This window comes from Crassostrea angulata, chromosome 5 (genome assembly GCF_025612915.1).
Source record: "Crassostrea angulata isolate pt1a10 chromosome 5, ASM2561291v2, whole genome shotgun sequence".
NCBI lineage: Eukaryota > Metazoa > Mollusca > Bivalvia > Ostreida > Ostreidae > Magallana > Magallana angulata.
Window position 1 is genome coordinate 60,842,905 of NC_069115.1, and position 18,831 is coordinate 60,861,735.

The following is an 18,831-nucleotide window of genomic DNA, read 5'->3' on the forward strand; positions in this document are numbered from 1 at the left end:
TAACACATTAAACAATAAATATTCTTAATGTACACATTCAATAATAAATATTCGTAATAAATATCTATTCCTAATGTACACATTCAACAATAGCTATTCCTAATGTACACATTCAACAATAACTTTTTCTAATGTACACTTTCAACAATAACATTTCCTAATGTACACATTCAACAATAACTATTCGTAGTGTACACATTCAACATTAACTTTTCCTAATGTACACTTTCAACAATAATTATTCCTAGTGTACACTTTCAACAATAACAAGTCCTCGTGTACACATTAAACAATAACTATAGGTAGCGAACACATTCAACAATAACTATTCCTAGTACACAGCAAACAATAACGATTCCTAGCCTACACATTCAGCAATTATAACTATTCAATAGGATCGGTTTACAAATTGTCAATATGTTTAAAAACAATAAATATTTGACAAATATGTATCTATATACTATATATCAATTTTTATCATCAGGTACTGTAATTGACAAGTATCAGTTGAGATAGTGAATGTAGTTCATAAGACGCTCAAAATTTTAAACCTTTTTTAAATTTAGATTTCTGCTCTTGAAAAGGCTCGATGGTCGTGGCCATTTTTGGACTATACGTATCTCCTTAATAAGGAGAGCTCTATAAATAGAATTAACAACAAAATATCCAAATTCCAAAGCTTATCTATTCGAATTTTTCTTAACTCTTCTGAATGATAGTTTATAGCTTATGAAATAATTTCTAAAAAAATTGTGGCAGATGTGATGGTTGATTTGTTGACCATAGCCTCCTTAAATCCTGTTACTGATAAATGTAGATCTACTGCTATATGTACTACTCCTTAAATACTGTTACTGATAAATGTAGATCTACTGCTATATGTACTACTCCTTATTTACTGTTACTGATAAATGTAGATCTACTGCTATATGTATTACTCCTTAAACACTGTTACTGATAAATGTAGAACTACTGCTATATGTACTACTCCTTAAATACTGGTACTGATATATGTAGATCTACTGCTATGTGTACTACTCCTTAAATACTGTTACTGATAAATGTAGATCTACTGCTATATGTACTACTTCATTAAATACTGTTACTGATAAATGTAGATCTACTGCTAGATGTACTACTCCTTTAATACTGTTACTGATAAATGTAGATCTCCTGCTATATGTACTACTCCTTAAATACTGTTACTGATATAAATGTAGATCTACAGCTATATGTACTACTCCTTAAATACTGTTACTGATAAATGTAGATCTCCTGCTATATGTACTACTCCTTAAATACTGTTACTGATAAATGTAGATCTACTGCAATATGTACTACTCCTTTAATACTGTTATTGATAAGAGTAGATCTACTGCTATATGTACTACTCCTTAAATACTGTTATTGATAAATGTAGATCTACTGCAATATGTACTACTCCTTAAATACTGTTACTGATAAATGTAGATCTACTGCTATATGTACTACTCCTTATTTACTGTTACTGATAAATGTAGATCTACTGCAATATGTACTACTCCTTAAATACTGTTACTGATAAATGTACATCTACTGCTATATGTACTACTCCTTAAATACTGTTACTGATAAATGTAGATCTACTGCTATATGTACTACTCCTTAAATACTGTTACTGATAAATGTAGATCTACTGCTATATGTACTACTCCTTAAATACTGTTACTGATAAATGTAGATCTACTGCTATATGTACTACTCCTTAAATACTGTTACTGATCAATGTAGATCTACTGCAATATGTACTACTCCTTAAATACTGTTATTGATAAGAGTAGATCTACTGCTATATGTACTACTCCTTAAATACTGTTACTGATATAAATGTAGATCTCCTGCTATATGTACTACTCCTTAAATACTGTTACTGATATAAATGTAGATCTACTGCAATATGTACTACTCCTTTAATACTGTTACTGATAAATGTAGATCTACTGCTATATGTACTACTCCTTAAATACTGTTACTGATATATGTAGATCTACTGCTATATGTACTACTCCTTAAATACTGTTACTGATAAATGTAGATCTTCTGCTATATGTACTACTCCTTAAATACTGTTATTGATAAGAGTAGATCTACTGCTATATGTACTACTCCTTAAATACTGTTACTGATAAGAGTAGATCTACTGCTATATGTACTACTCCTTAAATACTGTTACTGATAAATGTAGATCTACTGCAATATGTACTACTCCTTAAATACTGTTATTGATAAGAGTAGATCTACTGCTATATGTACTACTCCTTAAATACTGTTATTGATAAGAGTAGATCTACTGCTATATGTACTACTCCTTAAATACTGTTATTGATAAGAGTAGATCTACTGCTATATGTACTACTCCTTAAATACTGTTACTGATAAATGTAGATCTACTGCAATATGTACTACTCCTTAAATACTGTTACTGATAAATTTAGATCTACTGCTATATGTACTACTCCTTATTTACTGTTACTGATAAATGTAGATCTACTGCAATATGTACTACTCCTTAAATACTGTTACTGATAAATGTACATCTACTGCTATATGTACTACTCCTTAAATACTGTTATTGATAAATGTAGAACTACTGCTATATGTACTACTTCTTGTATACTGTTACTGATAAATGTAGATCTACTGCTATATGTACTACTCCTTAAATACTGTTACTGATAAATGTAGATCTACTGCTATATGTACTACTCCTTAAATACTGTTACTGATAAATGTAGATCTACTGCTATATGTACTACTCCTTTAATACTGTTACTGATAAATGTAGATCTACTGCTATATGTATTACTCCTTAGCTACTGTTACTGATATATGTAGATCTACTGCTATATGTACTACTCCTTAAATACTGTTACTGATAAATGTAGATCTACTGCTATATGTACTACTCCTTAAATACCGTTACTGATAAATGTAGATCTACTGCTATATGTACTACTCCTTAAATACTGTTACTGATAAATGTAGATCTACTGACATATGTACTACTCCTTAAATACTGTTACTGATATATGTAGATCTACTGCTATCTGTACTACTTCATTAAATACTGTTACTGATAAATGTAGATCTATTGCTATATGTACTACTCCTTAAATACTGTTATTGATAAGAGTAGATCTACTGCTATATGTACTACTCCTTATTTACTGTTACTGATAAATGTAGATCTACTGCTATATGTACTACTCCTTGAATACTGTTACTGATAAATGTAGATCTACTGACATATGTACTACTCCTTAAATACTGTTACTGATATATGTAGATCTACTGCTATATGTACTACTCCTTAAATACTGTTACTGATAAATGTAGATCTACTGCTATATGTACTACTCCTTAAATACTGTTACTGATAAATGTAGATCTACTGCTATCTGTACTACTTCATTAAATACTGTTACTGATAAATGTAGATCTATTGCTATATGTACTACTCCTTAAATACTGTTATTGATAAGAGTAGATCTACTGCTATATGTACTACTCCTTATTTACTGTTACTGATAAATGTAGATCTACTGCTATCTGTACTACTTCATTAAATACTGTTACTGATAAATGTAGAACTACTGCTATATGTACTACTCCTTAAATACTGTTACTGATAAATGTAGATCTACTGCAATATGTACTACTCCTTAAATACTGTTACTGATAAATGTACATCTACTGCTAAATGTACTACTCCTTAAATACTGTTCCTGATAAATGTAGAACTACTGCTATATGTACTACTCCTTAAATACTGTTACTGATAAATGTAGAACTACTGCTATATGTACTGTTGTATATCTCCAGCAATTATGTACTGTTGTCCTGGCTATCGCTGTTGTTGTTTAGGAGAGCCGGATGATCGTTTTATTATTTTTAGCGCGTATTACCGGTATTCTCCTTCAGACAAAGTGCTCTGTATATACCAATAGGAAAATCCTCCAGATGTAAAGCTTGAGAATTTTGGGTGTTTTTACTCATTAATATATTATGGCCAAAAATATCGTATTCAAAATCATACGTGCCCAATTAAATGACAGTTTTCTTGGAATGTCTTTTTCTAAGAAAAACCTTACTAAGGAGTGTGAAATAAAACGTAGGATTTTTATGGACACATGTATATTGTATACAATCTATAGAGCATCATGTCGGTGCATTATTGTGGACCAGGAATTTTATCCCGTACACAAGTACTTTGTGTTGAAATCTGGTCCACAATTAGGAAATATTTACATTGTACATGTATTAAGTTAAATTTCAACATATGTAAAACGTTATTCATAAGAAGAAATTGAACTATATATGAAGATATTTTTGGATACATAACAATCGTTTGTAAATCCTTCCCCGATTCTCTGATCAGATTTTATTGAAGTTAGAGAAGATTTATGATTAGTCAAATTCTAGATTATTCAAGAGATACAACAGGCATATTTTAAAAGTAAATACCATTTATGAAAAATGACAATAACAAACTATTTCAAAAATCTATAAAACGAATTACAAATTCAAAGCAGAGCAACACGGACCCATAAATATATAGATAGAGGTAGGATCAGGTGCTTAGCAAGAGTGAGCAGCATCCTCTGCTGATAGAGGTAGGATCAGGTGCCTAGGAAGAGTGAGCATCATCTGCTGAATGTCTGCAGGGTTTCTTTTACCTGTAGTTACCTGTCGTGAAACCTCTGTCAATACATATTCACCGGAAGAGATTAAAACAAAGGGATTTAAAAGTGCGTGCAAATTATTGTCAAAATGCTCCTGGTTTTCCTTTTTTCAGATTCATAAACCATTGATCAAAATTTAACCCGCTATCAATATTTAATATTCCAAAAGTAATTTAATTAGTAATACGCTCTTACATGTACGATACGCAAATGTTAATATTAAAGGTCCGGCCGGATCATTTTCGGAATTGTATTTGCTGACAAGGTCGTTTTTTCGGAAAGGATGACTTCAAGCGAGACTGTTGATAGTCCTGTTTTATCAACTTTTTTGTAAGTAGCTTGCTTCGTCTTAGAAACTGTTCATACGAAGAGCATGCCCTTGCCTATCGAATCAACTGAGAGACAAAAACACCATATGCAGGTGATGAAGGTATATTGCTACATAAGTCTGGGAAGTTGACTATAGAAAAATTGAAGTCATCGCGTTTATCATAAAGTTTTATTCTACTTTCATGTTAAATTCTGAAATCTGATTGTTTTAGACGCAGTTACTAATTAGTTCTATTACCCTCAGCGTTGGCAACACACTTGGCAACGGGTAACACAGCAAATTGTTACAGGCGCGTAAATTATGCGCGTACGGTTCGCCGTAAAATTCACTTCATTTCTATATAAAAGCAGTAAAATTTTCTTTCAAATTAAGACATTTAGTATAATAAAATAAATAGTGCCTGTTTGGGAGGGTAACTTCGCGTCGGTTGAAAATGTTTTTCTCGGGGTGTCAATTTCAACTGTTACCCTCCCAAACAGGTACTATTTATATATTGTTGTTATGTACCATCAATGTCCATGTCCAGTAAAATATCCAAATATGAAACAGATAACGCAGACTCTGTGGTATCTTTTATTTCAAGTGCACTATACATGTGTTTATCAGCGGATTCACGAGTTGTTAATCGGGACATGTCGCCTTTATTTAGTGTATAAGATTGCGTAACCTCGCACCTTGTTTTAACAAATAAATTTCCAAAACAGTTTAAAGAAGTTTCATACACAAAGGCGACCAGACCCGACAGGGAAAACCAGAATGTGGAGGTCCTTATATTTTTAATGCATCTTCTGAAGACAAAGGTACTAAAGGTACTAAACATATAGACTGTGTTACACTGGAAAATAATTTAAATTTGCAAAAACCAACGAAACGAAATGAAACAAAACTAAAAATCAATTATGATTACATAAAAGTGAACATGAATTCATGGAATTAAAATTTTAAGCTAAAACTTCAAAAGCCTGTTTGATCAAATTGCCATTGTAAGTTCTTACGCCGCTTACCCGGTTATAGCAAAACTTATATAATAATGTAAATGACAAAGTGACTGATTTAATAAGTTATTGACAACGGCAATCTTAAACATTTAGGCTGTTAAAATTTTTGGATTAAAATTTTATTATCTGCATTCTATATTATGTCCTTTGACCTCTGATGCAGCATGTTTATTAACCTCTGTTTCAATATGTTCATTGAGATGAAGGGTCGCAGTAAAGAGGAAGCGTTCGGGATCGGACACGAGATCTGTGATGCTGTGACGGCCATGAACCCGCAGCCAATCAAACTTAAGTTTGAGAAGGTACGACTTGTACAGTAAGGATTAATGTGATTACGATAAATACCCTCAACCAATCAAGCTTAAGTTTTAGAAGGTATAGCACAGATAACTCGTGCAAATGTGGTACATATAATGTGATAACTCAAACTGAAATGAACAGAAATACGTATATATTTGTATAATTGTTAAAACCAATTGCAAGAAAAATAAATCTTTACGATATTATACATCTGGCTTATGGGCACTATACTTTTATATAAAGTTTACATTTAGAGGAATAACTAAGGTTAGCAGAACTCGTAGGTTGAGCTGCGTCTAAGATTTCCATTTTTCTCTAGATTTACTATCCATGTGTGCTACAAACAAAGAAGCGATATGTTGGGTATAGCTACGAGACCCTGGACCAGAAGACACCAGTTTTTGACGCCAAAAGAATCGAGACAGTCCGGCGAGACTCCTGTGCTGCAGTATCCAAGGTAACGCATGTTACATGTCTACGTTGTTGATAGATAAGATAAATCAGACTCCGAGTCTAAACGCAAAGAGAGTTGAATGTGTTATAAGTTTTAATCACCATGAGCAATAAGCACAGAATCTTATTCACAGTAATTTTGTCTATATAGAACAGCACATTTGTTCATCCAGAACAGGTTCCCTGGATCGGTCCAGATGGTGTCCAGATCCAACACTGTTAGATCCAGAACACCTCTCCTTGGCTTTGTCATCATTTCCCTGCTTCTTTACAACATGAATATTTAAAACACTGACTCTGCCCTATGTATTATTTCACTACATCTCAGGTTTCTCCAAACTATCACCAAGTGGTATTTTTAATGGGGGTTCGTTGAGTCTCACAAACACAGACATCTTTGTCTTGACTGGTGAGTAAACTGGTGATCGGCTCTCGTCATCGGACATCATGGCCTTACAAAGATCGCTGAATACATTAGTTATCTCCGGGGACCCAGATATGATGTTCTGCTCTCCAAAGTATATGCTGGTCTACATCATTTTTGTAATTTAAGAATTATATATAGATATGGGGATGAAACTAAGTGCATGCAATTTTACTGTGTTAAAATCTATACATATATCTATACATACAGTCATATTATTTTTGTCAACGACTTTTCATTTAAGACAGATATATATTCCAAATTACTGATACTGGTGTGGTGTTAACTGAACCATATCCTGTATTCTACCCTGTGTAGCAGTTTGTATACCATTGGATAAATACTCTGAGATTAGTGACTGTTGGTATGAGTATAGAGCAGCCTGGAGGTTCCCTGTCATCTGTTGACAGATCCCCAGGATCTCCCAGGAGATGTCTCTGGATAGAACATCTATATACAGTCCCTGATCATGGTGGACTAGGACCTGTAGCTCATCTAGAGCTGCTTGTGTTAATGTTGTATCAAAGTGTCTGTAACTCAAGAACTCTAGGAAGTGTAACAGTACAAACACTGGGATATATAATGTATACCCGCTGTTCTGTAGAGCAGACTGTTGTTCTGGTATTAGTTCACTGACATAACATATTCTGTTGTCAAGTCCGATATCCTCTGCTACAGCCTGTCTCATCTTTGTAGACCAGGACTGTCCCCCAACAGCCTCAGTATACCTCTCTCTGTCTACATGTCTATTATACATCAGATATGGCTGTGCTAACTTGACCTTTGTCATCTCTATAACAGATAAAGCTTCTCTGTATCTGAGTGTCTTGTAATAATACATGGCAATGTACAACATGTCAGATACACACCCAAACTTGGCAGCTAATTTCAGCATGTGACAGGATTTTTTGTCTGCAATATACATCTGTTTGTTGGCTCTTTTGTTAGTATACATGTTTTGTAATAAAAAAGCAGTTTGTTGAAAAATTACCGCTGTAAGATACCTTAATGTAACAACTTGATAAAGTGACTTTGGTGACTCCACATACTGTTCTATCGTGTGTATGGCTTTGGTAATATAACACAGATCCACACCAGTAATATTAACATATCCCTTCTCAGTGATTACTTCTCTATCATAATCAACTTCTGATCTCATGATACTCTCATCTGTACAAATAGAAAGTCTCGGATTGTACAGGACATCAATGATGTAGGACCTGATAGAGGAACTCTGTAACAGACAGGCCAGACCTTTCTTGTACAATTCATGTAACTGTAGGAACAATCTGTTTTGTGCTGAGCCATGGACCTTTGTCAGAAACAGGTTGTTTTGTGGAATGAAAAAGTTAGGACAGATCCTCTCATACACCCATCTTAAGAGGAGTTTAAAGCAGACCCAGAAACCGGCCAGGAGATTTTGTGGACACCAGTGAGGTAGCATGTTTTGTTGAATGGCCCAGAAAATAGTTGTCTTCATGTGATAGGAACACAACAGTTTATTGGTTTCTTCTGATTGCTGATTTAATACTTCTTTTAAGAAAAGTTTTAACAACCCATATGTCAAAAACTGACAGTGGTTCATAGAGTACACAAGTTTGTATTCTGCTTGAGAAAAGGATATTCTCCATTCTATATGTGTATATGGTCCTAATGGGTGTCCTATTGCTACAAAGTGACATCCATTTCTGACAATATCACCAACAACCTCAGAGGCAGGCCATGAGTGACATCTGTCTATCCACGAGGAGGCAGACGAAGGCCAAAAGTCACATTATAAACATAAACATAGCATACTATAGCTAAAAACAAGATAAGGACATGACATGTCCATTATTCTGCAATATACTACAAATGTTATCGGTAAATAACGAGATCATAAATAACAATTAGTCTTGTACTGAAGTCAGTATAACTTAAAGGAATACAAAGTTGTTTTAAACCAATATGTCAATTCATGACTTAGTTCTTGTCAATCCCGTCAAAATGATGTGTTGATAAATCATGTCAATCCCGTCAAACGATGTTTTGATAAATCATGTCGATCCCGTCAAAACAATGTGTTGATAAATCATGTCAATCCCGTCAAATGATGTGTTGATAAATCATGTCAATCCCGTCAAACGATGTGTTGATAAATCATGTCAATCCCGTCAAAACGATGTGTTGATAAATTATGTCAATCCTGTCAAAAGGATGTGCTGATAAATCATGTCAATCCCGTCAAAACGATGTGCATTACCTGGTACCACAAATGTTTATTTAAAAAAAGCTTTAGGTGGTATTGAACACTTGTTGAAATAAGATGTAATGTGGATTATAGTACATTATAATCACAACACTTTCGCCCTTTTAAAATTTTACAATATTTGACCAAAATTATGTTTTAAAATATTTTGGAATTGTAAAAATCACAAATAGTGCATACGAATTTTCATAACGCACTAACGTCGTTACTCAATTTTTGTGCACACACCACTACAGTTATGAGACTGTATACTTATTAATAAAAAAAATCATGATTCAATGCTATAGTAAATGTATGCTACGTTTTTTGGATAGTTAATAATTTAATTCGAAAAAGAGGAAATTTATTGGGAAAATATTTGGCGTTTAATCAAACTTGCTCTTTGTATCTTATTTGATTAAGAAAACAAAATAAGAAATTAAATCAATTTTATAAGACCTTGGATACTATATAAGTAATTGATATATAAAATGTTGAAATTCTCAAGAACTGTTGTAAGAGGTGTATTTTTGCATAAATATCATTTTTTAAATGTGTATGACCGTAATTGAACTTGTTTATTTTATGCATTGCATTTATTTACATATGAGTAAAAGAGAAAAATCTTCTTCTCAAAACCTTGTACTGAAGCAACAAAAAAGGCTCAATATTTAATATATGAATATGTGGAGAAATATATGTATGTAGAGAAAAAATTTGAAAATCTTTAATATAAACAACTTGAAGATTTACTCTACTTATATGTGTAGATATTATTTTTAATTAGAGATTTAGGCTGTTGTTACTCAGATGAGCGATGTAGCCCTTGAGCCTTTGTTTGTTTTTAACTTTAGTATATTGAGTTCTTCCCCTTTTCAGTATGGTGACAAAGTGAATTAATGTAGCAGCTAGCATTTAACCCTATGTAATGGTGCCTGAGAAACTAAACATAAATAATATTTATTCAAAGTCTTTTGACCCTAAATATAGTACACACGGGAGTTCATAAGATTTGAGGTGTGACTCCATCTTTAATGAGATGTTGTCTTTGACAGAATGACTAATTGATAAAGACTTATTGTAGATCCTGGAGCGATCCATCAAGATCCTGTTTGGTTGTAAGGACGTCTCCAAAGTAAAGGAGTACGTGTTAAGACAATGTCGGAAGTTCATGGAGGGCAAGGTTTCCATGCAGGACTGTGTGTTTGCCAAGGAATACCGCGGAATGAAGGGCTACAAACCAGGGGCCTGTGTCCCGGCCCTGGAGATTGCAAAGTAAGGGCTCTATCAAAATAGATACTTTGATGTAAATCTTTTTGAGAAATCACAAGTTTATATTATTCTTAATGAATATAATTAAAAATGAGTACTGGTACCTTATGTAATGTTGAATTTATTGTAAGCCTTAATCAAAGTAAGGGATCTCATGGTAAGTTATGTAATGTTGAATATATTGTAAACCTTACTCAAAGTAAGGGATCTCAAGCCCACACTCATAGTGGTTAACCAAGTAGACCTACTACTTCTTGTTTTTCTAAAGATAAAGGGAACAAATCTGATCTACATACATGTACATTTGGCCTACTACTTTATGTTTTGTTTAGGTAAAATGAAGGGACTAAGCAGTTCTTCATACATGTATAATGTTATAGACATATTCCCTAAGATAGAAGTAGAAGTGAGTGACAGAGTTTTCTTGTTTTACAGGAAGCTGCTCCGACACGACCGACGTTCCGAGCCCAGGACGGGGGAACGAGTCCCGTACGTGATCATCTACGGCAGTCCGGGTCTGCCACTCATACAGCTGGTGAGACAGCCGGGGGAGGTCCTGTCTGACCCCGCACTCAGGCTCAACGCCACATACTACATTACCAAGCAGATCCTGCCACCGCTTGACCGAGTCTTCTCTCTGCTAGGGGTTGACGTCTTCTCATGGTGAGAAAAGAGTGTATCTATTTGTCCTAAAATATGGAAATTATTTTATTGAAAATTGGTACAAATTTTTTCAACCTGACAAATACTGACTACAATAAGAAAACATACTCTTTTAGGATTTAATATTTCAATCTTATATAAATATGGAAATAAAATTCTGTATAATTTCTGCATGATTTTTCAGATTCTAGAATTAAAGGAAAGAGACAGCCTAACTGGTGTTGTCTGATTTTACTTTCATTGTTTCTGTTTGTGTCTGTCCCTTGCCAATCTTTTAAGTCTGTCCCTATCAAGTATGGTAATGTTGGTACTTGTTTTGTGAACCCCAGGTACAACGACATGCCCAAGGTGGTCAGGGTCGTCCCACAGTCCTTGATGGCCCCTGACCAGCGGAAAGGAACTATATCTCAATACTTCTCAGCCACTAACTGTCCAGTATGTGATAAACAGACCAATCAGCCGATCTGTAACAGCTGTGTCAAGGACCCACAGCATGTTTGTGTCACTCTCTGTGATAGGATCAGGAGATGGGAGAAGGTTTATCATGACCTGGTGCAGGTAAACTCAGTTTTTATTAACTCTGTCAAGGATTACAGTTAGTTACCTCTGAAACAGGTTACAAATTAATTAACTATGTAACAGTTAATTAAAAGCTAGTTACCTTTGTCACAGGTTTCAAGTTTGTTACCTCTGTCACAGGTTACAAGTTAGTTACCTGTCTAAGAATTCTTAGTTTACAATCTCCAGTGGAATTATTTTATCCATGTTATTATGATGTACAAGTTAATAATATCTGTCATTGAAGATTTGGTTTACAGTGAACAATGGAATAGCTGTCAATCTGTTTGAATGCAATATGCAATAAATCTACAGTAGAGACTGTCGATATTCTGATTCTGTGAAAGGCTCTATAATTTGTTCCAAGAATTGTTTTCTTTGTTACTTGTACATTATTGCAGATTCTTTTGAATTATTTTGTTCAAATGTTGGTTCCGTTTTGTCTGTGATATTCCTGTAGATAACATGCCATTGTTTTGTTTGTAGGTGTGTAACACCTGTATGGGGGTCAAGGATGAGAGTCAGCCATGCGTGTCTTTGGACTGTCCAATCATGTTCCGCCGTGTCCTCGCTGAACAGGACGTACAGAAAGGGACACAACTCCGGGAGGTGGTCAACAAAGTCTTAGATTTCTGATTCTTTTGGAACATAACTGGCAGAGTTGACTTCAGGAATTTTATGTGGACAGTTTCAGGAACTTTATGGTGTTTTTTTCAGAGGAGACACCTGCTCATTAAATCCCTGTTTGTCTTAATGAAAATAGTGAAATTACTGAAGCAGAACAAGAAACAGCTTCAAGGAAATGTCTACCCCACAGTTTGCACAGTCAAGGCTTCTGTTTGCTGTGTAATGAGAAGACAATGTATATCAATGAAACTAAACTACCTTTACTATCAGTATTGTGAGAACTAAGTTCTGCACGTTTATAAGAACACAGGGTTAATACAAAACTGTGATATTGGGCTCAACTTAACAATTTATATATGCTGTCATGGACATGATATACAATGTAAGCTTACAAATTGAGAAGAAACTGTTTATTCTATCGGCTTGGTGATAGAGAGACATGAAGATCGACTGCTTAGGCTGCTTTATGTGTGCTTCCATAAGCTGAGAGAAACTCAGCACTTTGACAAGCTAGATCAAAGAGAGAAAACTTAATTCGACTGTTTTTAGGAGTTGGACAGAGCATTACTTGACTAATTTTTTACAAAACATTTCCTCATTCGTTCATCATCTTCATCACATGATGTAAACATGACAGGTTCATGTATCCTAGTTGCTCAAGCTCTGGCTCTTTATTGTTGCCATAGTTTTTTGACTGTCATGGTTTTGTATTGTTGTCATGGTTTTGGTCTCCATGGCGTTTATCTGTGATAATTACTGCAGCTATATTGGACTTGAATTTTATAGACATTGTAGGTGCTTTATTTTGTAGAATAATTGGAGATGTAAAGATGAGATGTGGATTCCATTTTCCTTGTACTTTGTTTATGATATCATTTGTCCATGTTTTATATCTGATATTACTTATCCCCTCAAGATCTCACACTGAGTGACTATGTGTACATACACAGTGAGTGACTGTGTGTACATACACATTGAGTGACTGTGTGTACATACACATTGAGTGACTGTGTGTACATACACAGTGAGTGACTGTGTGTACATACACATTGGGTGACTGTGTGTACATACACATTGAGTGACTGTGTGTACATACACATTGAGTGACTGTGTGTACATACACAGTGAGTGACTGTGTGTACATACACATTGGGTGACTGTGTGTACATACACATTGAGTGACTGTGTGTACATACACACTGAGTGACTATGTGTACATACACATTGAGTGACTGTGTGTACATACACATTGAGTGACTGTGTGTACATACACATTGAGTGATTGTATGTACAGACTACAATGGAATCTGTACTTGGTGTTACATTGTCCATTGAAGAGTGTTTTATTGACCCGTTACTGTTGTAAGGTCCATGGCTTGTTCTGTTTCCTTTTTCATATGTTTATCTTCTGTTAATGCTTACTTGTTGTAGTGCTTGATGATGAGAGTTCACTCAATGTTGTGATAAAAATGAGTTACCTCCCTTGTTGGAACTCTTCAGCAATTTATATGTATATACATTTTTCCTGAAATGTAAAAAATATAAACACATGAACAAAATTAGAATTATCATACGAAATATCCTGCCTGCATAGTAAGAACAAAACAAATTTAAACCACATCCATAATTGTTTTTGTTGACTCAATTTAGATTATCTGAAAAAAATCAAAAGGCTTAAGGAGTTTTGCATTTGGCACTGCTATAAGAAACAGGATACTAACTTCTCCTATAGAGGAGTTCCTACAAGGGATATTATTTGTTATAAAATCTTTTTACCAAATTTAGTGCATGTATGATATTCGTTATAACATGTATAGGTGGTGTAGATGCTTCTTTGACATGACTAGAGTTTGATTATTGGCAGAATATTCTCTGATCATGTAGTAAATCTGATGTTGGTACAAGTGATTAGGAATGTTTACGTATGTAAAGCTGTGGTGAAATGTGAGCAAAGTGAAAGTTCATATGAATATTTATATTTCTTATATCATGTGATGAATCTGTTCCAATAGATGTTGTGTGTGTGTGTGTGTGTGTGTGTGTGAGAGAGAGAGAGTGGTTGCTCAATTGTTGTAGTGCAGTGAGTACTTAGTAAGTGGACAGTAGCTTTTTATATTTGGTTTACTAAATGTTGGAAGAGTTGTGTTGTCTGTGTAAAGAAACACTACATCACTGCCAATAAATATAGCATACAAACTGTCCTTCTGTTTTTGTTTTATATGAGACCATATTTTTTTTCATGGCGGATAACAACTGAGGTTTTAAGAGAATTTGAATCTTCATGGATTAAGAGTTTATATTCAATGATTTTATTATTACTTGGAAAAAAAAATTCTGTACTTTCTTTGATCAAAATCCTCCTGTGAATAATTTACATTACTGTTAATATTTGCATTCAAAGAACTATATATGATACATTGTAGTTATCAATATATATAAAAAAACCCCTGAAACATACAACATTGACTATTTTGACAATTATCTCAGAATACAGTACAATTATTAGGATAAAGGTTATTAAATTTGTTACACGGAATTGTTAAATTATAAACATAGAATTTATTTATATGAATTAGTAATAATTTACACAAGAAATACTGGACACTGGCAGCTAATCGCAGACAAAGCTTGCACTTGATCCTCATACAGGTTTGTCCCCTCTCAAGGCAAGACAAAGTGCGCGTGGGCCTGGTAAATTAGGCGGGAAGATTGGTAAGTAGAAGTTAAATTTAAAATACTGTCGGACAGGTCAAACTGTCAGTCGAATGGTCAAATAAAAGTAAAACAATTACACGTAAACAATCTCACCTGAAGATGTAAATAAAACACACACACACATGCGCACAGAAACAATGACGTTTACAAATAGACAAACATTAAATATTAATTTCTTACACTGGTTATATAATATATACACAAGCACAAAGAAATTCACCTTGTTGGAGCTCCACCTCCGCCCCGGCCGGGGCTTGAACTCACGACCTCTGGAACCCATTCTCCAAGCAGTGAGCGGCCACCGCGCTAATCAATGGGCCATCTAGGCAAGACAAAAATCTTGCTTTCGATGACGAAGGGAACCTAGCGCGCTGGTCGCTCACTACACGGTCGTTTGAGATACAGGTGGAATGCAGTTAAACGACAATTTGTTTAAAAACAAGCCGTTTTATGCTAAAAATGAGAAAATGGTGGGCAAAACTTTAATTTCTGATTTCGTATTTCTAAACTGTGGGTAGTTGGCTTAAAAAAAAAAAAAAAACCCTTTACATGTATATATTTATAAAGGAAACAAAAATTACAGAAAAATGCTGATAATGTATAAAATCAGCTATAACTATTCCTAATGTATACATTCAACAATAACTATTGCTAAATACACATTTAACAATAACTTTTGCTAGTGTACACATTCAACAATAACTATTCCTAATGTACACATTCAACAATAACTATTCCTAATGTACACTTTCATTAATAACTATTCTTAATGTACACATTCAACAATAAATATTTTTAGTGTACACATTCAACAATAATTATTCCTAGTGAACACATTGAACAATAACAAGTCCTAGTGTACAAGTTCAACAATAACTATTGCTGGAGTACACATTCAACAAGATCTATTCCTATTTAACACATCCAATAATAAATATTCTTAGTGTACACATTCAACAATAAATATTTCTAATAAATAACTATTCCTAGTGTTCACATTCAAAAATAACTATTCCTAATGCACACATTCAACAATAACTATTCCTAATGTACACTTTCAACAATAACTATTGCTAGTGTACACATTTAACAATAAGTTTTCCTAGTGTACCCTTTCAATAATAACTATTCCTAATGTACATTTTCAACAATAACTATTCCTAGTGTACACTTTCAACAATAACAAGTCGTAGTGTACACTTTCAACAATAACAAGTCCTAGTGTACACAATGAACAATAACTAATCTATACCTAATATTCACATTTAAAAATAACTATTGCTGGTTTACACATTCAACAATTACTATTCCTCGTAACCATCATACAATAACTATTCCTAGCCTACATATTCAGCAGGTGCCATTCAGCAAATATAACTATTCAATAGGATCAGTATACAAATTGTCAATATGTTTAAAAACAATGAACAGAACAAATATGTATCTATGTGATCTATCAAGTGTTAGCATCAGGTAATTGACAAGTATCAGAGGAGATAGTGAATATAGTTCATAGAACGCTCAAATTTTTTAAACCATTTTTTCTAAATGGAGATTTCTGCTCTTAAAAAGGCTCGATGGTCGATTACTGATAAATGTAGATCTACTGCTATATGTACTACTCCTTAAATACTGTTACTGATATATGTAGATCTACTGCTATATGTACTACTCCTTAAATACTGTTACTGATATATGTAGATCTACTGCTATATGTACTACTCCTTAAATACTGTTACTGATAAATGTAGATCTACTGCTATATGTACTACTCCTTAAATACTGTTACTGATATATGTAGATCTACTGCTATATGTACTACTCCTTAAATACTGTTACTGATATATGTAGATCTACTGCTATATGTACTACTCCTTAAATACTGTTACTGTTATATGTAGATCTACTGCTATATGTATTACTCCTTAAATACTGTTACTGATAAATGTAGATCTACTGCTATATGTACTACTCCTTAAATACTGTTACTGATATAAATGTAGGTCTACTGCTATGTGTACTACTCCTTAAATACTGTTACTGATATAAATGTAGGTCTACTGCTATATGTATTACTCCTTAAATACTGTTACTGATAAATGTAGATCTACTGCTATATGTACTACTCCTTAAACACTGTTACTGATATATGTAGATCTACTACTATATGTGCTACTCCTTAAATACTGTTACTGATATAAATGTAGATCTACTGCTATATGTACTACTCCTTAAATACTGTTACTGATATAGATCTACTGCTATATGTACTACTCCTTAAATACTGTTACTGATGAATGTAGATCTACTGCTATATGTACTACTCCTTAAATACTGTTACTGATATATGTAGATCTCCTTCTATATGTACTACTCCTTAAATACTGTTACTGATAAATGTAGATCTACTGCTATATGTATTACTCCTTAAATACTGTTACTGATAAATGTAGATCTACTGCTATATGTACTACTCCTTATATACTGTTACTGATAAATGTAGATCTACTGCTACATGTATAACCCCCTCATTACTGTTACTGATAAATGTAGATTTCCTGCTATATGTACTACTCCTTAAATACTGTTACTGATAAATGTAGATTTCCTGCTATATGTACTCCTCCTTAAATACTGTTACTGATAAATGTAGATCTACTGCTATATGTACTACTCCTTATATACTGTTACTGATAAATGTAGATCTACTGCTACATGTATAACCCCCTCATTACTGTTACTGATAAATGTAGATTTCCTGCTATATGTACTACTCCTTAAATACTGTTACTGATAAATGTAGATTTCCTGCTATATGTACTCCTCCTTAAATACTGTTACTGATAAATGTAGATCTACTGCTATATGTACTACTCCTTATATACTGTTACTGATAAATGTAGATCTACTGCTATATGTACTACTCCTTAAACACTGTTACTGATAAATGTAGATCTACTGCTATATGTACTACTCCTTAAATACTGTTACTGATAAATGTAGATCTCCTGCTATATGTACTACTCCTTAATTACTGTTACTGATAAATGTAGATCTACTGCTATATGTATTACCCTTAAATACTGTTACTGATAAATGTAGATCTACTGCTATATGTACTACTCCTTAAATACTGTTACTGATAAATGTAGATCTACTGCTACATGTATTACCCCCTCATTACTGTTACTGATAAATGTAGATCTACTGCTATATGTACTACTCCTTATATACTGTTACTTATAAATGTAGATCTACTGCTATATGTACTACTCCTTATATACTGTTACTGATAAAAGTAGATCTACTGCTATATGTACTACTCCTTATATACTGTTACTGATAAATGTAGATCTCCTGCTATATGTACTACTCCTTAATTACTGTTACTGATAAATGTAGATCTACTGCTATATGTATTACCCTTAAATACTGTTACTGATAAAAGTAGATCTACTGCTATATGTATTACCCTTAAATACTGTTACTGATAAATGTAGATCTACTGCTATATGTACTACTCCTTAAATAATGTTACTGAT

At 33.5% G+C, this 18,831-nt stretch overlaps 2 protein-coding genes across 2 annotated transcripts; one reads left to right on the top strand and one right to left on the bottom strand.

Moving 5' to 3' along the window:
* The first annotated feature begins 6,238 nt into the window (after positions 1 to 6,238).
* LOC128185537 (DNA polymerase zeta catalytic subunit-like) lies at positions 6,239 to 14,771 on the top strand. Its single transcript, XM_052855112.1, has 6 exons — positions 6,239 to 6,352; positions 6,670 to 6,807; positions 10,539 to 10,729; positions 11,162 to 11,389; positions 11,719 to 11,947; positions 12,434 to 14,771. The coding sequence occupies exons 1-6, from the start codon at positions 6,239 to 6,241 to the stop codon at positions 12,581 to 12,583; spliced, it is 1,050 nt and encodes a 349-aa protein (XP_052711072.1). The 3' UTR covers positions 12,584 to 14,771.
* On the bottom strand, positions 6,801 to 8,929 carry LOC128186239 (uncharacterized). The gene has a single exon (XM_052856023.1). The coding sequence runs from the start codon at positions 8,810 to 8,812 to the stop codon at positions 7,490 to 7,492; it is 1,323 nt and encodes a 440-aa protein (XP_052711983.1). The 5' UTR covers positions 8,813 to 8,929; the 3' UTR covers positions 6,801 to 7,489.
* Positions 14,772 to 18,831: the final 4,060 nt, after the last annotated feature.

What these genes read in the sequence shown, in the direction of transcription:
- LOC128185537 (XM_052855112.1), top strand. Translation starts at nt 6,239, where the DNA reads ATGTTCATTGAGATGAAGGGTCGCAGTAAAGAGGAAGCGTTCGGGATC. An exon ending in CCGGCCCTGGAGATTGCAAA is followed by an intron (nt 10,730 to 11,161) that starts GTAAGGGCTCTA and finishes CTTGTTTTACAG; the next exon opens with GAAGCTGCTCCGACACGACC. An exon ending in GGGGTTGACGTCTTCTCATG is followed by an intron (nt 11,390 to 11,718) that starts GTGAGAAAAGAG and finishes TGTGAACCCCAG; the next exon opens with GTACAACGACATGCCCAAGG.
- LOC128186239 (XM_052856023.1), bottom strand. Translation starts at nt 8,812, where the DNA reads ATGAACCACTGTCAGTTTTTGACATATGGGTTGTTAAAACTTTTCTTA.